Below are 22311 nucleotides of genomic sequence, written 5' to 3'. Positions count from 1 at the left end.
TCACAAACAAAAACGTCCTAATATTATCGTTTTAACATACATACATATGGTCACGTCTATATCCCTTGTCGGGTATACAGAGCCAACAGTCTTGTAAAGACTGATGGGCCACGTTCAGCTGTTTGGCTTAATGATCGAATTGAGATTCAAAAAGTGACAGGTTGCTAGCTTATCGCCTAAAAGAAGAATCTCAAGTTTATAAGCCTATCCCTTAGTCGACTTTAACGACGGAGTGGTCCTATTCTTTTTTTTATTGGTGCCGGGAACCACACGGCGCGTTTTGAATCTTAATTTATCTCTCGCGTCCCATGACTCATAATCAGTTACTCTGTCTTCATGAAAGACAGTTAAAATTAATTGCCCAATTCGACGCATCACTGCAATTAAACTAAAAAAAAATACGGTTCTTGTTAATAGAAAAGCAGTTTAATATGAATAGTTATTATTGTGCTACATTGTATTATGGAAAATTGGGCTTACATGCGCATGCGCAGGATGTGATAACTTTATCAAGCTTTTGGTACCTTATTCATGTACCTATACGTCTATATTGTTCCGATCGTCAGACTGAACGCGCGCATCGTTCGTTATAAGATTAATCGATTAATTTACAATGAATCGATTACGCGTACCTGTATTGTTTTTAACTGTAGTGTTGTGCGTTTTGGTTGTTTGTGAGGTGGAAGGCAGGGGGAGGAGTTCAAGGGATTTACCAGTAGGAGTTTGTCCCGAAACGGTCAAGTAAGGACATGAAAATAATCATGTAAAAATGTGCCGTGTGGTTCCCGGCACCAATACAAAAAGAATAGGACCACTGAATCTATTTCCCATGTTATAAAGGCGACTAGGGGATAGGCTTTACAAACTTGAGATTCTTTTTTTAGGCGATGTGCTAGCAACCTGTCACTATTTGAATCTCAATTCTATCAGTAAGCCAAATAGCTGAACGTGGCCCAAGAGTCTTTTCAAGACTCTTGGCACTGTCTACCCCACAAGGAATATAGACGCGACCATATGTATGTATGTATGTACGAAAATAACGGGGTTTTATTTGCGATTATTTTACGAGAGAAAGCCAAAACGATTTGTTTATTATGTGCATATAATGTTACATAATCCATGTGATTTGTGGCTCTGTCTTTCCCGCAAGGGATATGGACGTGACTATGTATGTGTGTATGTAGGCCTTAGCTCTTTAATTATTTACGATGTGTTCGTTAATTTTTCTGAATAATTTTTCCGTGAAAATGTAAAGAAATAAATCGAAAGGAGAATAAATTACAGATTTCAGTTTAATTTAGTTTTTATTTGCTAAATTGTCTCAGTTAAACTTACTTATTTCATTCTTTTTCTTTGGTTAAGTACGTTTATAATAAATTTATAGCGTCAAAAAAATTAATTAAAATCAATATTTTTCACTTCATAAAATTTGATGGAAATAGGGTATCCTTTTTTGCATTGCAAAAACATTTTATTATACAAAATTTTCGACGCTTTAATTTGTGTATACTCTTTTATTTCAATTCTTTTTGTATTTTGAATATTATAGAAAACTTAATAAAACAACTATACAGACAAAAAAATTAATCAAGTTTAATACAGTTCGTTATGTCGACTGCTAAAACTATGGCCTAAAGTTAAAGTTTTTAGTGAGGTGCGTTTGCGGTATACTTAGATCGTATAAAAAAACCGTTATTGCAAAACAAAAACCGTTATTAAAAAAAACAAGAATGCACATACCTACATTAATTTAAATGCTGGTAGGTAGCCTTTCAGTTTTTTTAAGACTTTTGGCTCTGTATACCCCGCAAGGAATATAGACGTGACTATAGTATGTATGTATTTTAAGTTCGTACATTTTATCATATTCATTCACTTAAGATGTGGTTAACGTTACGGCATCCTATTGGCATTAGCATCACTAGAGTCTGAAGAAGTCTTTTCACGCTCTTTTTGATATTTTCATAAGATGAAATAGATTTTCATTTGTTTCAGTGTGCCGAAGACCAAATGGAAAGGCGGAAAACGTGTTGTAAGTACCAATAACTATTTTATTAAGATTGAAATAGGAATAAAATTTGGTTGACTGGAAGAAATCCCAATTGGGAGAAGTACACCATTGTAAATATTCTAAATCCAATAACTGTTTTTAATTGGTCATATTCAAATTCAAATTCAAAATTTTTATTCATTACTATAGGATACTATATATCGCTTAATAATTGTCAAAACGTATGGTTTAACAACATTGGTTGACGTCAAATAAATTCAATATATTTATTTTTATGTGCAAAAAAGAGTTTACAAACAAACAATAACAAAATTTTTTTTATAGTTATTCGAGTAATTTACTTCCGGGCCGTGCCGTCAAATTAAATTAACAAAAATGGATATAATTCATAAATTTTGATTTCATTCGAATTCCAATTTATTTAAAACTAAACAAAGTAATACCATAGACTATAATATATTAAACGAAATGGTTTTCTCCACAGCAATACGTTGAAAAAGTGAAAAAGAACGCGTGCTGCAGCGGATGGTATTACAACCGCAAGGAGAAGGCTTGCAAAGCTGTCTGCGACCTTGGCTGCGATGGAGGCACCTGCGTGGAACCCAACGTCTGCCGGTGCCCCACCTCGCTAGTCCTCAAAGACAACAGGCAGTGCGTCCCCCCCACTTGCAAAGACCCATGCGTCAACGCGGTCTGCGTCAGTGACGACGAATGCATGTGCAATCCTGACTACGTCCCCCTCAACAACACTCACTGCGGCCCTCAATGCCTCCCTGGTTTCCACAACGACCCATCAACACTGAACTGCACTTGCAACACAGGCTTCAAAATCGACCCAAATAACTCAACAAACTGCCTACCAATTTGCGAACCTGAATGCGTCAACGCTACGTGCATTGCTCCTAATACCTGTTCATGCCTTTACGGATACGATAAGATGAATAACTTCACATGCAGTCCGAAATGCGATGATTGTGACAACGGTGATTGCGTAGCTCCAAACATGTGTCAATGTAATGCAGGCTTCTCCAAAAATAGCGTCGGAAAATGCGTTCCTGTGTGCAGCAAGCCATGTTTGAACGGCTATTGTGCGGAGCCCGAGAAATGCGGTTGTGACAGCGGCTACCAGCCCGATAATGATCCTTACGTCTGCGCACCAGTGTGCAAAATTGAATGCGTTAACGCTATTTGCGTTTCACCTAACAAATGCTCCTGCCTACCTGGCTTTAGAGGTTCCGAAGAAGGGAACATTTGCACTCCAGTTTGCTCCAATTGTATTAACGGAGACTGCGTAGGCCCTGATGTATGCAAATGCCGTGAAGGTTTCAGTTTAGAAGCAGGAATCTGCTCTCCAGTTTGCAATAAGAGCTGTGTTAACGGAGAATGCGTAGCACCAGATACTTGCAGATGTAATGAAGACTATATGAGCAATGCGAGTGACAGTCATGTCTGTTACAAGCCGTGTCCTGGAGTGTGTGAACATGGGACTTGCGATTTGGATGGAGTATGTCTTTGTGATCGAGGATACGTGGCTGAGAATGGCACGTGTATCGAATTAAAACCGTGAGTACTGTTTTTTATATCTATCTATACTAATAAAGCTGAAGAGGTTGTTTGTTTGTTTGTTTGTTTGTTTGAACGTGCTAATCTCAGGAACTACTGGTTCGAATTGAAAAACTCTTTTTGCGTTGAATAGACCATTTATCGAGGAAGGCTTTAGGCTATATAACATCACGCTGCAACTATAAGGAGTAAAAAAATAATGAAAAATGTAAAAAGGCTGAAGCCCTCAAGCCATTACATAATGCCCAAAATAACTATTCCACGCGGACGAAGTTGCGGGCACAGCCAGTTTATAATACAAATTATTGTTATTAATATTCCAAAGGCGTCGAAGCGTTGTTAACTTTGTAAAATCTTTTTATATCATCGAATGAAACTCAGAATGTAATGAATTTTAGCAAATATATTTTACATGAAAATTTAAAATTAGTTTTTATTCTGAAAAGTTGTACATACTCAAAGCAAAATATTTCTTTCAGATTGCAACATTTTACATTTGTACATACGAGTTTTGCAGTAAATAAAAAATAAACAAAGTACTTTTTGATTGCTCACCAACCATTGAAGGGACATCCTCAGGCTTAAAGTATTTAATTACCGTTTCAAAGACTTTTATTGTTTTGCAATGCCAACCATAAATACGTCTTTTACAGTGCGCCAAAAATGAAATACAGTTAACTTTTGGTACATAATATATTGGTAGGTAGTAGATGTTTTTTTTTTTTTAATTGGATTATTTTAACGGGCTAAATTACATTGGCTAATGAACGCGTATGGGATAACGGAAGATAATAAAAATATTATGTTGATAAATAATACCTACTTAATGTATCTTATACAAAGATAAGCTAATTAATAGAGTTATATATTAGTGGTTTAAGATATTGTTAATGTTTTCACGTTAGGCTGCTTGTCAAATATCAACCTGCCTTAAAATCCCAATTAATATGATAAATGCAAAAAAAAATATGTTGCAATTTGGAAAAAATATTTTGCCTTGAGTATATGTACAAATTTTCTGAATAAAAATAATTTAAAATTTTCATGTAAAAAATATTTGCCAAAATCCATTCTGGGTTTCCTGCAAAATGCAAAAGAAAGTTCATTTGTTTGTTTGTTGTCTTTTAATACGTAATCTACTAAGCTAATCTTCTTGAAATTTTCCGTACATATAATTGAGAGTCTGGAGAAGGATATAAGGTACTTTTCGTCCTGTTATAAACGAAAATAACCGAGAGTTTCACGAAAAAACTTTTCTTTTGTAAATGACGCTAAATTCGCGCGTGTAGGTGGAGCTTAATTCACGCGGAGGAAGTTGCGGGTAAAAGCTAGTTGTGAGTTCTTTTTTCCTTTGATTATCTTATAGCATCCACAGAATAGAATCACATAGTAGGTGCACATAGCTTAATTCATCTAGATTTAATTTATGACGTTATTAACGTACATTTGAATACCTCTTACCCGAAACCACCGAGCGTGCATGAAGAGAGTTATGAATGTGAACAAAGCGAAGGAATGCAGAGATCGTGGCAAGTGGAAAGATTAAGTCTCTGCCTACCTACTTACTAGGTACTGCCTGGCTATTGTATACATGTATGTATGCATACCTCTTACCATTTAAACTTACATATTTTATGTTAAACTAGCTGTGCCAGCGACTTCATACAATTTAGTCATATTGTGCATCATTGAAGCCCTCAAGGATGAACAATTTCCCCCATTTTTTGCACATTTTCCATTATTTCTTCGCTCCTTATAGTTGCAGTGTGATGTTATAAAGCCTTCCTCGATAGGTAAATGGTGTATTCAACATAATTTTTTTTTTTAATTCGATCCATTAGTTCCTAAGATAAGCGTGTTCAAATAACATACAAACTCTTCAGCTTTATAATATTAGTATTGTTCATTATAACAAGGAATATGGTACATATTGCAATTTATACCAGTGTTATTGTTAAATTTACGTCTTTAATCAACAATGCTGTAATTTCCTCGTTTAGGTTACATTGTTTGTATAAATTTATCTTAATAAAACCCGTCAGTTGCTATAGGTACGTGGTTGAATTGTTTTGTAAAACACTTTACCAGTTTTTATATAAACAATTATTAATACTGAATAATATGATCATATTAGTTTAAATAGGAAAATATTTTTAAAGTTACTCGTAAGTCACACTTGCCACGATCTCTGCATACTTCCATCGCTTCATCCACATTCATATCTAACTCTCTTCATGCAAGCTCGGCGGTTTCGGGTACTCTTGACCTGATCCTTTGCCAGGACGGCCTTAATTTGATCAAGATACGTTCTTCTAGGACTATAAATTTTATTTCTTGTTGAAATTACTTTGGGGTTTAAGTTAGTTAATGTGTGTGATTTGTTCCTTACATATTTTTTTATTCATACATACATATAATCACGCCTATTTCCTTGCGGGGTAAACAGAACCAACAGTTTAAAAAAGACAGATAGGCCACGTTCAGCTGTTTGGCTTAATGATAGAATTGAGATTCAAATAGTGACAGTTTGCTAGCCTGTCGCCTAAAAGAAGAATCCCAAGTTTATAAGCCTATCCCTTAGTCGCCTTTTACGACATCCCTGAAAAAGAGATGGAGTGGTCCTATTCTTTTTTATAATGGTGCCGGGAACCACACGGCACAGTTTTTTTATTCATTCATACAATTTCCAGGGTGAACTGTGAGTCGTGCAACGGAACCTGCTCTGATGGGGAATGCTGGTGTGATGATGATAAGCCCTGCTTCAGGGTTGAGTCAGCGGAAGTAGCGCCAACTACCACGTTAGTATTGCCTGTATTAATACTTTATTTAAACATTGAATATTTATATAAAGTTCAATTTACTTTTCAAAACACATTGTAAGTTAGGTACCTTAATAAAACTCAATGAAATCTAAATAAAACTAATGAAAGAAAACTAAAAGATAAATCTACAAATAAGTCTAAATATAAAACTTACACTTATTTACAAAAATGCAAGTCCCGGAATGGTTATATTCATTTACTTTATTTTATATGCTTGTATTATTTATTAATCAAAGTGATTCTTAGCTTATCAACATTCTATGTGACTCGATGTTTATGTATGAATTAGTATAATTTTCAAAGGTTTTGAAAAGTGGTGTAATATTTCTTAATTTGCGAAATTTAAAGAAAATTTAAATACTAATACTTACATGAATCAAAGCTAAGGAATTCAGTATAAATTTATTATGACAGAAAATACTTTAAAAAAAACGCAAAATTAAAATAGAAAATAATAAATATAGAATAACATAAAAAAAATAATAGGTGCGTAAACTATATAATAGTCTTTGTACCTCTTAACCTGTTTACTATTGGTGCAATTAAGAGTATATTTATCTAACTAAATAAATAAAATTTATTTATTGCTGTGTGCTATAATCCTTAGTCTTTGTACCTCATAACCTGTTTTTTTTATCAGTTTTTCTTTTACTTTTGGTGCAATTAAGAGTTCATCTATCTGAATATATAAAATTTATTTATTCCTGATTCCAGTCTAGCTGGTATGGAGCTATCGTGGGTTGTGGCGGGAGCCATAATCCTCCTCCTGCTCATGGTGATGATCGTGGTGATGCAGAGGATCTACAGCCGCAGGAAGAAGTACGAGACCAAAACACCCAACTATTGTGAGTCTGGACTTTAAAAGACTAGATATAAGAATCTCACTAAATACATATTCACATTGTGGGGAATTTTTATTTTATTAAAATGTGTTAAAAATACATTCATAAATACCTATAGTCACGTCTACCTCCCTTGCGGCGTAGACACAGCCAACAGCCTTAAAATCAGTAGGCCACGTTCAACTGTTAAGCTTAATTATAGTATTGAGATTCAAATAGTAACAGGTTGCTAGCCCATCGCCAAAAAGAAGGATACCAAGTTCATAAGCCTATCCCTTAGTCGCCTTTTACGACATCAATGATGATGATAATGAAACAGATGGAGTGGTCCTATCCTTTTTTTTTTATTAAAATTTATGATTTTTTGTCTAATTTAAATTAACTTATTCTTATTACTATAATCGAAAAACAAGCATATCAACTAAATAACTAATGGTGTCCATCTGGTTTACTGAACAACGTCTTTCAGCGGAACAAAACTGAAGCTTTTGTTTATAAATAGTACATAACAATGAGGTGAAACACCTTTGCAGACTTTTATATTAAGAACAAAGTGAATTGGGCTACAAATAATTGGGTCAACTATTATTAGATATATTTATTCACTACCAGTTGCTTGACCTAAAGTTTAGGTGTGTGTAACGTATATAGGTGTATATCATTCATTAATTCATTCATTCATGTAGTCACGTCATCCCTTGCGGGAGATTGTTGGATGTAGACAGGATGGCACCGGACGGCAAGGGATTATTAAGGGTTATGAATGTGGACGAAGCGAAGGAAGTATGCAGAGATCGTGGCAAGTGGAAAGATGTAGTCTCTGCTTACCCCTCTGGGAAAAAGGCGTGATTTTATGTTAAGTTATCTTTAGTAGCCAATAGGTAGGTTATTCCAATTTAGAAACATGTATATTTTTTTTGGTGTCGTGTCGACCCGGCAGTGCCGTGTGGTTCCCGGCACCAGTACAAAAAAGAATAGGACCACTTCATCTCTTTCCCATGGATGTCGTAAAAGGCGACTAAGGGATAGGCTTACAAACTTGGGATTCTTTTTTAGGCGATGGGCTAGCAACCTGTCGCTATTTGAATCTTAATTCTATCATTAGGCCAAATAGCTGAACGTGGCCTATCAGTCTTTTCGAGACTGTTGGCTCTGTCTACCCCGCAAGGGATATAGACGTGACCATATGTTTTTTTTTTGTTACAGACAACGCCTGCGGTAGTGTGGTATACACAGTTCCTAATACCTTAACGAAAGGGTTCAACGACCTCGACGAGGAAGAAAGAGAAGACACGAAATCTGTTTACGAGAACGTGGAAGAAGAGAAACATGTTCAGAAACAGCTTCTCTCTTCAGAAGATAATGTATAGAATTGGTTTAGATTTTATTTGTTAGGTGTTTAATGAAAAATGATAAAATTGCCAAAGGCATATAAATAGGGTTGCCACAACAGAAAATTAATTTATTGTTATAAAAATGACAATATAATTGTAAATGTAAAATTAGAAGGGTTTGAAACAATAAAGTAACCTTGTCTTAGAGTATTAAACTAAGTATTAACTAGGTTCTCCTGCAAAGGTTGCGGAGGTCAGATAGGAGTCGCTTCGTGTAAAAACCTGATTCACCTCTTGATTGTATAATCCGAAGTACACATGCTGGGACCATGAGCCGGAGAGGGGAACCCAACCTATTTTGGATCATTGTACAACAAACAAGAATCATATCCAGCGAATTTTGAATATAACAAAAAACAATCTAGTTTCTATTACGTAGGCACTAAATACATAGTACAAAATTTTTAGAAGAAATCGTTTCAAAGGTGTGGCAACCCTATGTAAGAGAACAATAGTTTGTTGTGTATTTCGTTAAACTGATCGCAGACTAGTCGCGACGCACGCGCCGCTGTCTTCGCATTTGTTCAGACTCAACTTCATTTTAAATAATTAAAATGCGACGACTGCGTTTCGTACAGCGCGACCAAATGTGCAGTATCTGGCAACACTCTGAAATTTGTTACGCATTTGATGTAAATAAATCAAGACATTAATAAAAAAAAAGTCATATTTTTGATAATAACTGATTTAATTTTTAACTTGAATCATTTTGAATCATATTAAGTCTGTTTCTGAAACCAGATTATAAGACATGTTGAGAAAATGTATTCTCAAGGACATGGTCAAGAAAACGTATATAGAGAGAGAATTACAAGTACCTAATGTGAATTGATTTAGTATTTTAAAATAAATTTTAAATAAAAATAAAAAAAACATCTTGTAGTTTTTATAAAGCGAACGAAAAGTTTGGTGTAACCATTTTACTTTTAAGTATCATTCTCCTGGCGTTAGTCTTGGTCTTCACCTTTCTGGAGAGGAGCCCGCAGTCCCTCATGAAGTCACTAAGCCAGGTTTACACGAGGAGCATCCCCGGATTGGCGTAAGCATTTTTGCAGGTTTACTTAACCTAGCTTGAATCTCAGAGCCTCCCCACACTTGGCATCTTCCGAGCGTTGTCGGCACGACGTCGACGTAATGTGCATAATACAGGTAGGCGCAGGCGCAGGCGCAGGCGCTTAATCACCAGAGATCGGAATAGGTAGATTGATTTTATGTACTTGCATCATGAATTACCATAGAAAGCATAACATGGATAAGCCTCTTTTCCGGGATTCCATTTCAGTACTTACAATTACAGTAAACTACATTGTCCGCGGGTAACATAGGACTACAATTTACGTGAACGAAGTCGGGGGAAAACAGCTACCACTAATATATTCTTCATCCCACTTGTAAAAATTCCGGAAAAAATCTTAATAATTTACAAATCCCGCAATCCCGGACGGAGGCATGTCCATATTAATATATACGTTTCAGTTCATTGACCCCAATTCAATCTACCTATTCCGATCTCTGTTAATCACACACCCAGTTGTCAGATTTCCCCACGATGTTTTTCCTCGCCTTAAGAGCTTGAAAACAAATATTAGTCAAAAATTTCTACGTCAACTTCAATTGGTTTCTTTCTAACAGGTAAAATATAATTGGCTATTGCTTTTCATTATCATCAGATCATCGGGGCTCTCATCGGCATCAACGGGGCGTCGCTCACGTGGGAATTTCCAAAAACGCTCTCATAGCTCCTTAGCTGCGTTGTTCAGAGTCTGGGGTTGTAGTGCCTTACCGAGATGATTTAAAGAGATTGCCGGTTTTTACTCAGATCGACTGTAGTTTGACCTTTGTTAGTCTGACGACAGACCGAAACTAAACAAGGATACAAGGATGAGGCGACATCTCTACACTAACAGCCAATCACAATAGCGAATCTAAATCGCGCAAACAAAGTTTTCATGGATTGGAGCATAATATGTAACTTCCGACTCAACATCGTTGAAGCCGCGGTTCCCCATAACACCTAGCCTGGCGGAAGATCTTACCTTTGCTGGCGGTCGAGTCGAATCATCGCTCTAGCCACAAGGAGAGTAAATGTTTTGTGTAAAAATATGGATTTCATGACTGTGATTGACCCTAATAGTATTAATATTTGTTTACAATATTGTACGCTATATAAGCATTACTAAAACGCAAAATTGTAAAAGGAAACATCTTAAATTAACATATCAAAGAATTTTACAAAAATATACATAGTTAAATTTTATTTAATATTTTCCAATTGTTTTATTTACCACATTATTCTCTTAGGACTAGTCTAAAGTAAGTATAAAAAAGATGATAGATGTCTGATTGACTAAATCATCAAACAAATAGCATTAACCTTTGAGTCGACAGATTTGTAGGTTGGCGTGTCCTTAGTTATTACGAGTAGGTACTTTGTTTGTTTGTTTGTTTTTAATTTTAAATAACTCAACGTACACAAGCTTCTCAAATACAACATAAAATAATTAAAAAAAATATATATAACTTAACTCTAAGCAGGTGTACGCCGCAGCAATTCAAAAAGGTCATAAGCTCAGCGGATTTCATTGCTCGGGATAAGCAAAGCACTGGTTTTCAGCTATGACCCGGTTAACCGACTCGATATTTCCACGCAACTACTAAGTACTAAGAATCAACAGCACAGCTTTACGTACGTACAATCCTTTGTCAGTTACATAATATAAATATTCATATTTGTGCATATTATACTTAATTATCTTGTTCCTTTATTGTTCGCCGGTTGACTGGAAAAAATCCCTTCATGGGATAAGTCCTAAGCAAGTGATTTATTTCTTTTATAACTATGTACTATAATATTTTATAGTACATAGTTATAAAAGAAATAAAGTAACGTGAACCTGCTTAAAGTCAAGTGATTTATTTCTTTTATAACTATGTACTATAATATTTTATAGTACATAGTTATAAAAGAAATAAATCACTTGCTTAGGACTTATCCCATGAAGGGATCTTTTCCAGTCAACCGGCGAACAATAAAGGAACAAGATAATTAAGTATAATATGCACAAATATGAATATTACTCTCTACTCAATGATGCTCACTCTCCTCTTTACTTAAAATCTAAATTCCCGCTTCTGAGTTCCACCCATTCCCGTTCTCTTCGCTCTTCAGACAACCTGACTCTGCGTACTCCTCTGTTCCGGTCTACTTTTTTGGAGAAATCTTTCCAGGTTCAGGCTGTAAGGCTCTGGAATGCTCTTCCTGAAATGATTAGGAGAGCTCCTAGTCGCTCTGCGTTCAAACATGCTGTGAAGGGGTTCTTTCTTCGGCAGATTAATGATGGGTCATCCTAATTATATATCCTAATTATATATTTTATGTATGTATAATAATATGTATTTATAGTGTATATTATGTATATATATCTTGTATGTATTTACGCATTTTCTTTCTGTAATGTATGTATTTTGTCAGTATGCATGTGCACTTTATCGCACCACCAACTTAAAGTTTTTTCTGTTTGGTCAACTGGTTGACTGGTAGAGAATGCCAAGCGGCATTAAGTCCGCCTTTTGTACATTTTTGTTTTTGTGCAATAAAGTTTAAATAAATAAATAAATAAATAAATATTTATAATTATGTAACTGACACATTTGTTGTAGCTGTGTAAATTTCTATGCAATAAAGGTATTGCAAACAAACAAAAAAGGTTTCCCGAAACTCCCATTGGAACGGAAATTTAGTTATAGGTGGACGGAGCCGCATGCGTACTCTAGTAAATACATAATTAACTTAATGAAGATATGATTAACAGCTTTCAAAAGTTGTGATTATTTTAATGAGTGACGTCGTGTATTTGGTGCAAAATGTTGATTAAAATATTATTTTGTTTCATTCTGATTGTAAGTATAATAATTTTTTTTTATTTTTCAAAAGAAAAACTTAGAGGACGTTCTGATGAATGATCAGGTCAGGACTTGCATGAAAAGATTGAAAAATGTAGATGAAGCGAAAGAAGTAGGTGTGAGGGGATCGTAATGTCTCTGCCTATCCCTTCGCGACAGAGGCGTGTTTTTATGTTTGTATAGAACCAACATGTTACACAAGTATTTTTTAATTAGTCATTTTGGTCAAATAAGCTGAAATGTAGTTAGAGAAACTTAGTTCAGACTTTTATTTCAGGTCACGTATGTTAGACAAATTCGTTCTTTAGAAGTAATGCTGTTGAATGGGTATGTTAAAAAAAACATACATACATACATATAGTCACGTCTATCCCTTGCGGTGTAGACAGAACCAACAGTCTTGAAAAGACTGATAGGCCATGTTCACCTGCTTGGCTTTATGATAGAATTTCAATTTGTAATGTTCATAGTATATATGTCACGATAAAGTGATAGACAGAGCCAATAGTTTTGGTAGCCCCGAGGGATATAGACGTGACTATATGTATGCATGTATGATAAATTGACACCTGATCTAAGTATTGTCAGTCTACTGTTTTCTTAAGACTGACTGGTAGATTACTGAAATAAACAAAGAAATTTATTTTCAGATCTTTAACAATTATAAACTTTGATAAAGCTTGTGAAAGTTCTGGGTAAGTATTTCATACATACATACATAAAATCACGCCACTTTCCCGGAGGGGTAGGCAGAGACTACCTCTTTCCACTTGCCACGATCTCTGCATACTTCTTTCGCTTCGTCCACATTCATAACTCTCTTCATACAAGCTCGGCGGTTTCGGGTACTTTTGACCTGACCCTTTACCAGGACGTCCTTAATTTGATCAAGATACGTTCGTCTAGGTCTTCCCACTCCGACCTTTCCCTCCACACTCTCCTTGTATATCTGCTTAGTCAACCTGCTTTCATTCATCCTCTCCACATGACCGAACCATCTTAACATACCCTTTTCTATTCCTGTAACTACATCTTCTTTCAAATCACAACATTCCCTTATCACGCTGTTCCTTATCCTGTCACTCAATTTCACACCCATCATACTCCTTAACGCTCTCATTTCCACTGCATTTATTCTGCTTTCATGCTTCTTTTGCCATACCCAACTTTCACTCCCATACATTAATGTCGGGACCAACACGCCCCTGTGCACAGCCAGTCGAGCCTTTTTGGATAGTTTCTGACTGCTCATAAAGGCATGCAAAGCTCCATTCACCATGTTCCCCGCGTTCACTCTCCTTTCAATATCACTATCATACTTGCCATCTGATGTAAACTTTGATCCTAGATATACAAACTCTTTCACTTGCTCCACTTTTTCTCCTCCAATCAAAATATTACATGCTGTCATTTCTTTCTCCATTTCAAAAACCAGTGTTTTAGTTTTACTTACGTTCACTTTCATTCCTTTCTCTTTTAAAGCTTCATGCATACAGTTTACCATCTCCTGTAACTCCTCCGTAAGTATTTCATTAAATAAAAGACATTAAAAGAAGAAAAACTATCCATAATTCATTTTGAAATATGAAAATCGTTAAAATTATATAGTATTGAGTTGAAAGTTCCATGTAAAACATAAACATATATATATTTCAGGTTTTTGAAAGGGGATCCAAAAATATTAGAGGTATGTTCGTTGTGGAATGATAAAATTTTAATGATTTTTATTAAAATTCTTTACATATATACTAAGTATATCTTTTTATTTCAGGGAGAGAAATTTATAGCGTCCATTGAAAATTCAAGTTTGGAGCCTGATTCGTGAGTTTTAACATGTTAATAAATATTTTCGTCATAGCTAGCAAAATCGTGGCGTCGTAACCGCATCTTCAAACTTCCTTCATCCTTTATGCTTCTAGCTTTAGTCCGGGAGAAGAGGTTTTGCGAGATCCTTGAAATGGGTATGTCATTCTTTCCATTATGTCTCTTGTTTTGGGTCTGCTGGAAGCTTAGAGGCTGGAAGAGGTTTCTTTGCAAACAAGCAGAAACTGTGTACTATCTTGTGATCATCATTCCTATATATGTTTTCTGAGACATTTATTGGTTAACTTGAGATTCTTCTTTTAGGCGATGGGCGGGTAACGTGTCACTAATTGAATCTTAATTCTATTATAAGACAAAGAGTTGAATGTGGTTTTCAGTCGTTTTAACAACAAGACTATCAGCTCTGTCTAACCCGCAAAAGATATAGACGTGATGATATGTATGAATCTATACTAATATTATAAAGCTGAAGAGTTTGTTTGAACGCGCTTATCTCAGGAACTGCTGCGCATTCAGGAACTTCTTCACATGCGCTTTGGAAGCGGTAGTAGTTATAATTAGATTAAAGTGATGTGACGTCAATTAGTTATACCTTGTATCCAATTTTGAAAATAAATGTATTCTATTCTATTAGTTTCAATTTTGTTAAAGTATGTAAATCTCTTATGGTTAAATAAAGTATTATATTTGTTTAATTATTATGTATGTCTTTTATTATTTTCAGGTTATTTGGCGTCATCTTGGAAACATTTTGCCCTTACGTTGGGTAAGTATAAATACGTACAAGTACATAAATTGTTATTAAGGTTATAAACTAAAAGTATGAACTTTTCATAGGTACTATCAGATAGAAGAAAATCCAAATGTTAATGCAACGGAAGATAATAAAACTGGAATGCCCATGAAAATTAATAATCTTACTGATAATGTTACTTTGGAAACTATGTCCACTTTAGATGATATAACTACAGACGGTAAAAGAAGCACTGTGCATAAAAGTGAATCAGATATTTTGAATCTAGTAGACAGCTCAACAAAAGTAATAACGATGCTAGTCGAACATGAAATAAAGACAACAAGAGAAAATAACCATACGATTCCAGTTGTAACAGAATCGATAACTTCTCCAATGGAAACAAAAATAATTACTAACAAAAGCGGAAGGCAAGCAAACGTTACTAAAACTATGGTATTTTCTGATGAAGAGTCGACCGTTAAAAACATCACAGAATCGCTAACACTTGAAAGTAAAAGTAGTAATAGCAGTAATAATTTTTCTAAAGAAATTGATATGGACTTTGAAAATAAAATAGAGAGACCTACAACTTCAGACTTCACAAAAAAGGAAGATACAATATTTCGTCATGTTAGATCAACAACCAAGAGAAGCAGTATCTATGAATTTAAAAATGAAACCATTTTCCGATACAAACCAGTTGAATTATCAACAAAGAAAATTTCTACTGAATTTGAGTATGTATCAACAAAAATGGATACGACAGAGATTACTGATGTTATGATTAAACCAACTATAAAAATACAATCTCCAACTACAAATTCTTTAGATATAAAAAATAACACCATCCTTTTTAGTGGGCGAAAAGTAACACCATTATTTGCAAAATCTACTTCAGTGGTTGATGATATCAAAGGAATAGGTGATGCTCAAAATAAGGAGCGAATTAAGTCATTTATTAAGTCATCAAAAACCACAGCTACAGATTCTTATTTTGGGCAAAACAAGTCTATAATGGATACAGATATGACTTTGCCATTTGTAAGTCTAACTCCCACCTTCTCAACAACGAAAGCAGCATTAGGGAACGTTAAAACAATTGAAGACATTACGGAAAAAGTAAAGACAATTTTTAGGCCTGAAAACTCTACAGATTCTTTTGATGCAGAAGATAAAGATTTACTTATCTATACATCTGAGGACGATGTTAATATTAATGACGAGTAAGTTTAAACATTTTACTTGGGTTCCTATAAAAACATCGATAATTTTTTTTACGATTAGAAACTTGCAGCCAACCGACAATTATGTACTTAAACATATAAACACGAACACATGCTCTGATGCGTTTTTTTTAATTCACTTAAAATATTTTTATGGTGATGCAATGAACATTCATATTTATTTTTACCTTTTATATAAAATAACATTTATAATTTGCAGATTAGTAGCAAATGCAAACGAATCAACTAAAAACGGTACTGAAAAAAGTGACGATGAAGATTATTATGATGAATCAGAAGAGGATACTTCTGATATGCCCCTCAAACTTTATAGTTACAACACTAATGTTACATTAGTATAGTGAGTACCACAAGTATTTTTATAAAATAAACATTGAAAATTATCAAAGCAGATATAGATAGTAAATTATCAATAGTAATTTTTGGAAGGAAGGAATAAATGGTACCGTAGAAAGAGACAGGCTCAGACGTACGTACCGTGATCTAGTCTGGGATGTTCTGGTGATAGTTAAAGTAAAAAGTGTAAAAAATGAGCTCGCTTGAAAAGAAATAGTGGATGTGAATGCAGCAAAAAAAGAAGTTTCTTTACCCCTTTGAGTTAAATGGCGTGATCCCATGGACTGTACATCTAAAATTCGATAAAAAGTGTGTGAAACGCATTTTCCAAGAATTCATTTTACATTTTCCTATTTTTTACAGTAAACATGACACTAAATCTGTAGATGAACGACGGAAAGTTGTTGTTATATTATTTGTGTCTATACTGCTTGCACTCACCGTTATATGGGCAAGCAAAATTATTTATAGAAGACAAAAGGGCGTTTATGGTAAGCTGTTCTCATGTGATTCATGACTGTTCTTAGCTCTAAAACTACTACTTCTTTTTGTTGACTAGTAGATAAAAGGTATTTTAGATCTCGAACAAATGATAATAATCATAAAGAAACATGAAAAGCGAGACCGAGTTAAAAATGAGATCATACGCCAACGTACTAAAGTCACCAATATCGATACTCGAGTTTCCTTCCTCAAATGGCGTTGGGTTGGACAAATCTGCCCCAGAGATGACGAGAGACGAAGCCAGAAAATTATTTTTTTAGTGACTACGGATAGGTAAAAGAAGCGAACTAACAGCCAGTTGGTCTAACGACAAGGGCTGACTTGGACTAGAACCGCCGCCTAGACTAGTGGACATTGATATACTGAGAAAAAGATGTAAAGTACCCTATGTTATCGGGCCTTAGATCATATTGGTAGATTGTAAAAGTGAATCAAGCAAAATGCTCACTTACGATAGACAGGCTTGAAACCTGTCACTTTCTCAAAATTTACATGCCAAAATGAAGCCTTCGTGCCTTAGATGTAAAGACGCGACGTGTGTGTATGTTACCTGAAGGTATAGTTCATTTGTCAAATATCGTAAATATTGGTCCAATATTTTGGATTTATTCGTTACAATTTAAAAAATAAAACTGACCGATTGATACGGAAATATGAATTTCGACCCAATTGTAAATTACTGTTACATTATGATTACTTTACAGTTTTGCCCCAAAATCAGAATAACGAAGGCATTGAGCTTGGAGAGGATCCATTGGAACCAAGACCTACAGGTTAAGTCTTCCTTCACCACTTCTTGATAGCCAAGTAAATAAAGCAATGTTTTAATATTATATATATTTATTTACATTTTCTGCATTTGCTTCAAAGTGCTTAAAGAACTATAACAATATATTGAAGTTTACCGAAGTTTGTAGAAATGCTTTGAATTATTTAACACTGAGAAAAGCCAGTTTTTTGAGATCTAGTTAAATAAAAGTAGTTGTCTGTCTTTTATCATGGAAATAAGCTATTTTTGTACCTGCATAATTTAGCAGGGTTTTAGTTTTCTCATCATTTGTTTTCATTCCGATGTTAAATATATAATCTATCCACCTGTGTATACTTTCGTGATAATGTATAAAAGAATAAGTATTAAATTTCATCGTAACACCAATTGCTTTTATCCTTCCCTTTGATCTCTGCTATATCAGATAATCTTATGTTGTTTGGAGCACTTTTCTTATCACCTGCAATTAAAATTTTAATGAAAGTAGGAGAATAATTACATATTGATCAAATATAACTATGGAATCTTATTACAACTTACACCTGACTGAAAGGCTAAGTAATTAATTTTAACAAGAAAATTGAATAATAAGAAAATTAAAAGAGTGCTCTGTATGCTTATTTTTCTTCTTAGACTGTAAGAGTAAATCAAGAGTTTAAGTAAGTATATCTTGATTTTTTTCTTTTGGGCGATGAGCTAGGAAATTATCACTATTTGAATCACAATTCCATTACTAAGCCATCTGGACACTGAAGTGGCCTTTAAATATTTCGATACTGGTAGCTCTACTACGCAAGGTATAAGACGCGTATGTATGTAAAATTCCAAGAACGTCACTGCAGTCTAGTTTGATATTCATATTTTTTGCAAATATAAATCACTCATACCTTCTACAATATAACTACCTCCAGTGAAATGATTAGATATTGATGTTTTTTTCCATACCAGAATTATGATGAGGATCAAAATGAGAACCAAAGCAGGAATCACATAGTAATATATCCAATCCAGGGCTCTGAAAGTTATTCGAAAGTAAATGTATAAATTGTCGTCCTTTCTCCTATTAAATCAAGATTTATATGTATATAAACCTCTATATACATATGTATACAAAGAAAGCATCTATCTATAGGTATTATTAGTGTTATACCCGTTTAAAATCGGACTGAGAATTATTTATGTGTAAAATTTTGAGAACATTAAGTTCTTCACTAAGGCTAGGCCAAATTTCGTATTATTGATTGAAAAAGTGTCGCCAGTAGGTACGATTTAGAGCAAAAGTTTGATCAACGTAGCTGACCGATTTTGTATCTCTCAACAATTAGTAATACAGATACAGACGAGAATCTGTACCTACGTAATGGTTAATAAACAAATAACTACACACTTACTTGTGATCTTCATATGGCTGGGCTAAATCAGAAGTAACATTAAAATAACTATGTTCTTCTTTGTTCTTTTCCGTACTCGAACAACTATCATTTAAACAATCATTAGACACAGTCGTATTATCTATTGGATCATCTGATAGCTCAGCTTCTGTGACATTTTCATAATCCTCGTTATCTGAATTTGTTGTTGTTTCAGAAGTGTTCGCCTCTGTATCAATTATTTGACATGATCCATTAACGAATTCATTTCCTGAATCACATTCACATGTATCCGGAGCTACACAGGTGCCGTTTTGACATGAAGTTGAACATTTTGGAACACATGTATTTCCATTTATCAGTTCCCATCCATCATCACATTTGCAGACGTCTGGACTAACACAAGTTCCATTATAGCATCCACTAGAGCATACAGGAGAACATACATTGACAGCGGTCATCCTATATCCAGTAAAGCATTCGCAGGACCATGGTTCCACACAAGTTCCAAAGTCACAAGAACAAACTGGTAAACATGTTCCATATTGAAGGTTATATCCTGGATGACATTCACATCTATTTGGACTTATACACGTCCCATTTCTGCACGAAGGTTCACATTGTGGAACACATTGTGGGAATGACCTGTGGAAGAGTTTGTCGTTAGTACATACATACATAAAATCACGCCTCTTTCCCGGAGGGGTAGGCAGAGACTTCATCTTTCCACTTGTCACGATCAAGAGCTATCATGAAGAGTTATGAATGTGGATGAAGCGAAGGAAGTATCTCTGCATACTTCCAAGTAGGCAGATATACTTCCTTCGCTTCATCCACATTCATAACTCTTCATGAAAGCTCGGCGGTTTCGGGTACTCTTGACCTGACCCTTTGTTTGGACGTCCTTAATTTGATCAAGATACGTTCGTCTAGGCCTTCCCACTCCGACCTTTCCCTCCACAATCTCCTTGTATATCTGCTAAGTCAACCTGCTTTCATTCATCCTCTCCACATGACCAAACTATCTTAACATACCCTTTTCTATTCCTGTAATTACATCTTCTATCGTTGTCGTTAGTAATTATAAAGTAAATAGTTGTATCGTTAGAGTTTTTTGAAAAATGTTGTCTTACTTAGAGCTTATTCCAATTTGTATGTAACCTTTGCAGCATTCATATAAAACACGTCGTTGCTGAAAATTTACAATCTGTTAGGTAAAAACTAAGTTTGCAAATCCGAACAAAAAATTCACAATTAATCATTCATTCATATAATCACGTCTATATAGAATTGAGAATTCTGAATTCCATCAAGCTGAACGTGGCCTTTCGGTCTTTTATATTTATTTATTTATTAAGATACACATACAGACACATTACAAAATTGCATAATTATCCTTAGGAAATGTAGACATACATACATATATATAGTGAACAAGAAAAATGTCCAACTTTAGCGTACACAGCGTGATCATGTAAAATGAGTCATTAACATAACAAGAACTCAAACAACAAGACATTGAAATAAAAACAACGAAGTAGCTTTATTTCAATATTGATTATAATGGAAACTGTAAATGAAAATTCTTACCCTCTGGTTCTCCGTAACTTTATAATACTCTCGTCTCGTATTCCAACATCTGAAAAAGCATGGCTTCTTTTGATACTTCACTGATCTTGTTTTCATCACCTGTCTGGGAACACTTGTCCTGCAAAAGTTTGGTGTATTAATAAGTCTGTGGTTGAACGGTTTAGAGTACCTGATTAAAAACGCCGTGCCGTGTGGTTCCCGGCACTAATACAAAAAAGAATAGGACCACTCCATCTCTTTCCCATGGATGTCGTAAAAGGCGACTAAGGGATAGGCTTACAAACTTGGGATTCTTTTTTAGGCGACAGGCTAGCAACCTGTCACTATTTGAATCTCAATTTTATTATACAGCCAAACAGCAGAACGTGGCCATTCAGTATTGTCAAGACTGTTGGCTCCGTCTACCCCGCAAGGGACGTGACCATATGTTTGTATGATTAAATACAATACAATGTCAATTTACAAATACAGATCTCTCACGTGCTGTAATAAGGCTTTGCTACAAATCTCAACTTCACTTCACAAACTACCTAAATTTGAAAGTAATGCTGCCTGCGTGATGGGAATCCTACCAAGGGGTCTGAATTTCAATAATATATTTCATAAATTTGTTGTTTAGAAAGTCAACTTTAATTTAATATAGTAGTTTTATTTTTAGTTTGATATAATATATGTATACGAGACAAATTACACAGATTGAGTTAGCGAAATAAGTTCGAGACTTGTGTTACGAGATACTAACTCAACAATACTATATTTTATAATAAATACTTATATAGATAAACATCCAAGACCCAGGCAAATCAGAAACAGTTCTTTTATCATCATGCCCTGGCAGGGATTCGAACCCGGGACCTCCGGTGTCACAGACAAGCGTACTACCGCTGCGCCACAGAGGCCGTCTTAAGTAATATTAAGTTAAGTTTAATAAATAATCATAATATATATATTTTTTATTTATATACGTATTGTTTAGCTGATAAAATTTCTCAATGTTATTGTATTCAATAAACGTATATAGTTAACGTTTTCCAAATGTACTATCGATATTGATTAGGTTAGATCTATGTATATTTTTTAAAAAATATCGTTAAATCACATGCAAAATGAGACAATTATAATATTTTCTTACCATTCAGTCCTTGTGCAAATTCCATTTAGATAAGTTTCACAAAAATTCAGAGCGATGAAAACGAAGCATACGCCCAAAAGCTTTGACGCCATAGTTCCATTTAAATGAAGTATATCAAAATAATATCGTACGCATATGTGGTTAACCAACTAATTTTTGCTTATGTTTATACGAACAAACCATGTTATAGACCTACTATAAGTATAGAAGGTACAGCACGAAAGTTAGGTAAGAACTCTTATAACTTTTTTTTATAACTCTATATGCAAAC

At 34.6% G+C, this 22311-nt stretch overlaps 2 protein-coding genes across 2 annotated transcripts; one reads left to right on the top strand and one right to left on the bottom strand.

Moving 5' to 3' along the window:
• The first annotated feature begins 567 nt into the window (after window positions 1-567).
• On the top strand, window positions 568-9449 carry LOC106132473 (fibrillin-1). The gene is made up of 6 exons (XM_013331898.2): window positions 568-741; window positions 1996-2032; window positions 2496-3574; window positions 6265-6372; window positions 7111-7241; window positions 8445-9449. The coding sequence occupies exons 1-6, from the start codon at window positions 614-616 to the stop codon at window positions 8606-8608; spliced, it is 1647 nt and encodes a 548-aa protein (XP_013187352.2). The 5' UTR covers window positions 568-613; the 3' UTR covers window positions 8609-9449.
• Window positions 9450-18033: 8584 nt separating this feature from the next.
• Window positions 18034-22158, bottom strand: LOC106132507 (prion-like-(Q/N-rich) domain-bearing protein 25). The gene is made up of 6 exons (XM_013331950.2): window positions 22041-22158; window positions 20909-21026; window positions 20452-20510; window positions 19340-19963; window positions 18836-18963; window positions 18034-18408 (listed from the first exon to the last, which is right to left on the bottom strand). Exons 1-6 carry the CDS (start codon window positions 22130-22132, stop codon window positions 18314-18316), a joined length of 1116 nt encoding a protein of 371 aa, XP_013187404.2. The 5' UTR covers window positions 22133-22158; the 3' UTR covers window positions 18034-18313.
• Window positions 22159-22311: the final 153 nt, after the last annotated feature.

This window comes from Amyelois transitella, chromosome 9 (genome assembly GCF_032362555.1).
Source record: "Amyelois transitella isolate CPQ chromosome 9, ilAmyTran1.1, whole genome shotgun sequence".
Classification (NCBI taxonomy): Eukaryota; Metazoa; Arthropoda; class Insecta; order Lepidoptera; family Pyralidae; genus Amyelois; species Amyelois transitella.
The sequence above is the reverse complement of the archived record's forward strand: the minus strand, read 5'-3'. Positions and strand labels throughout refer to the sequence as shown.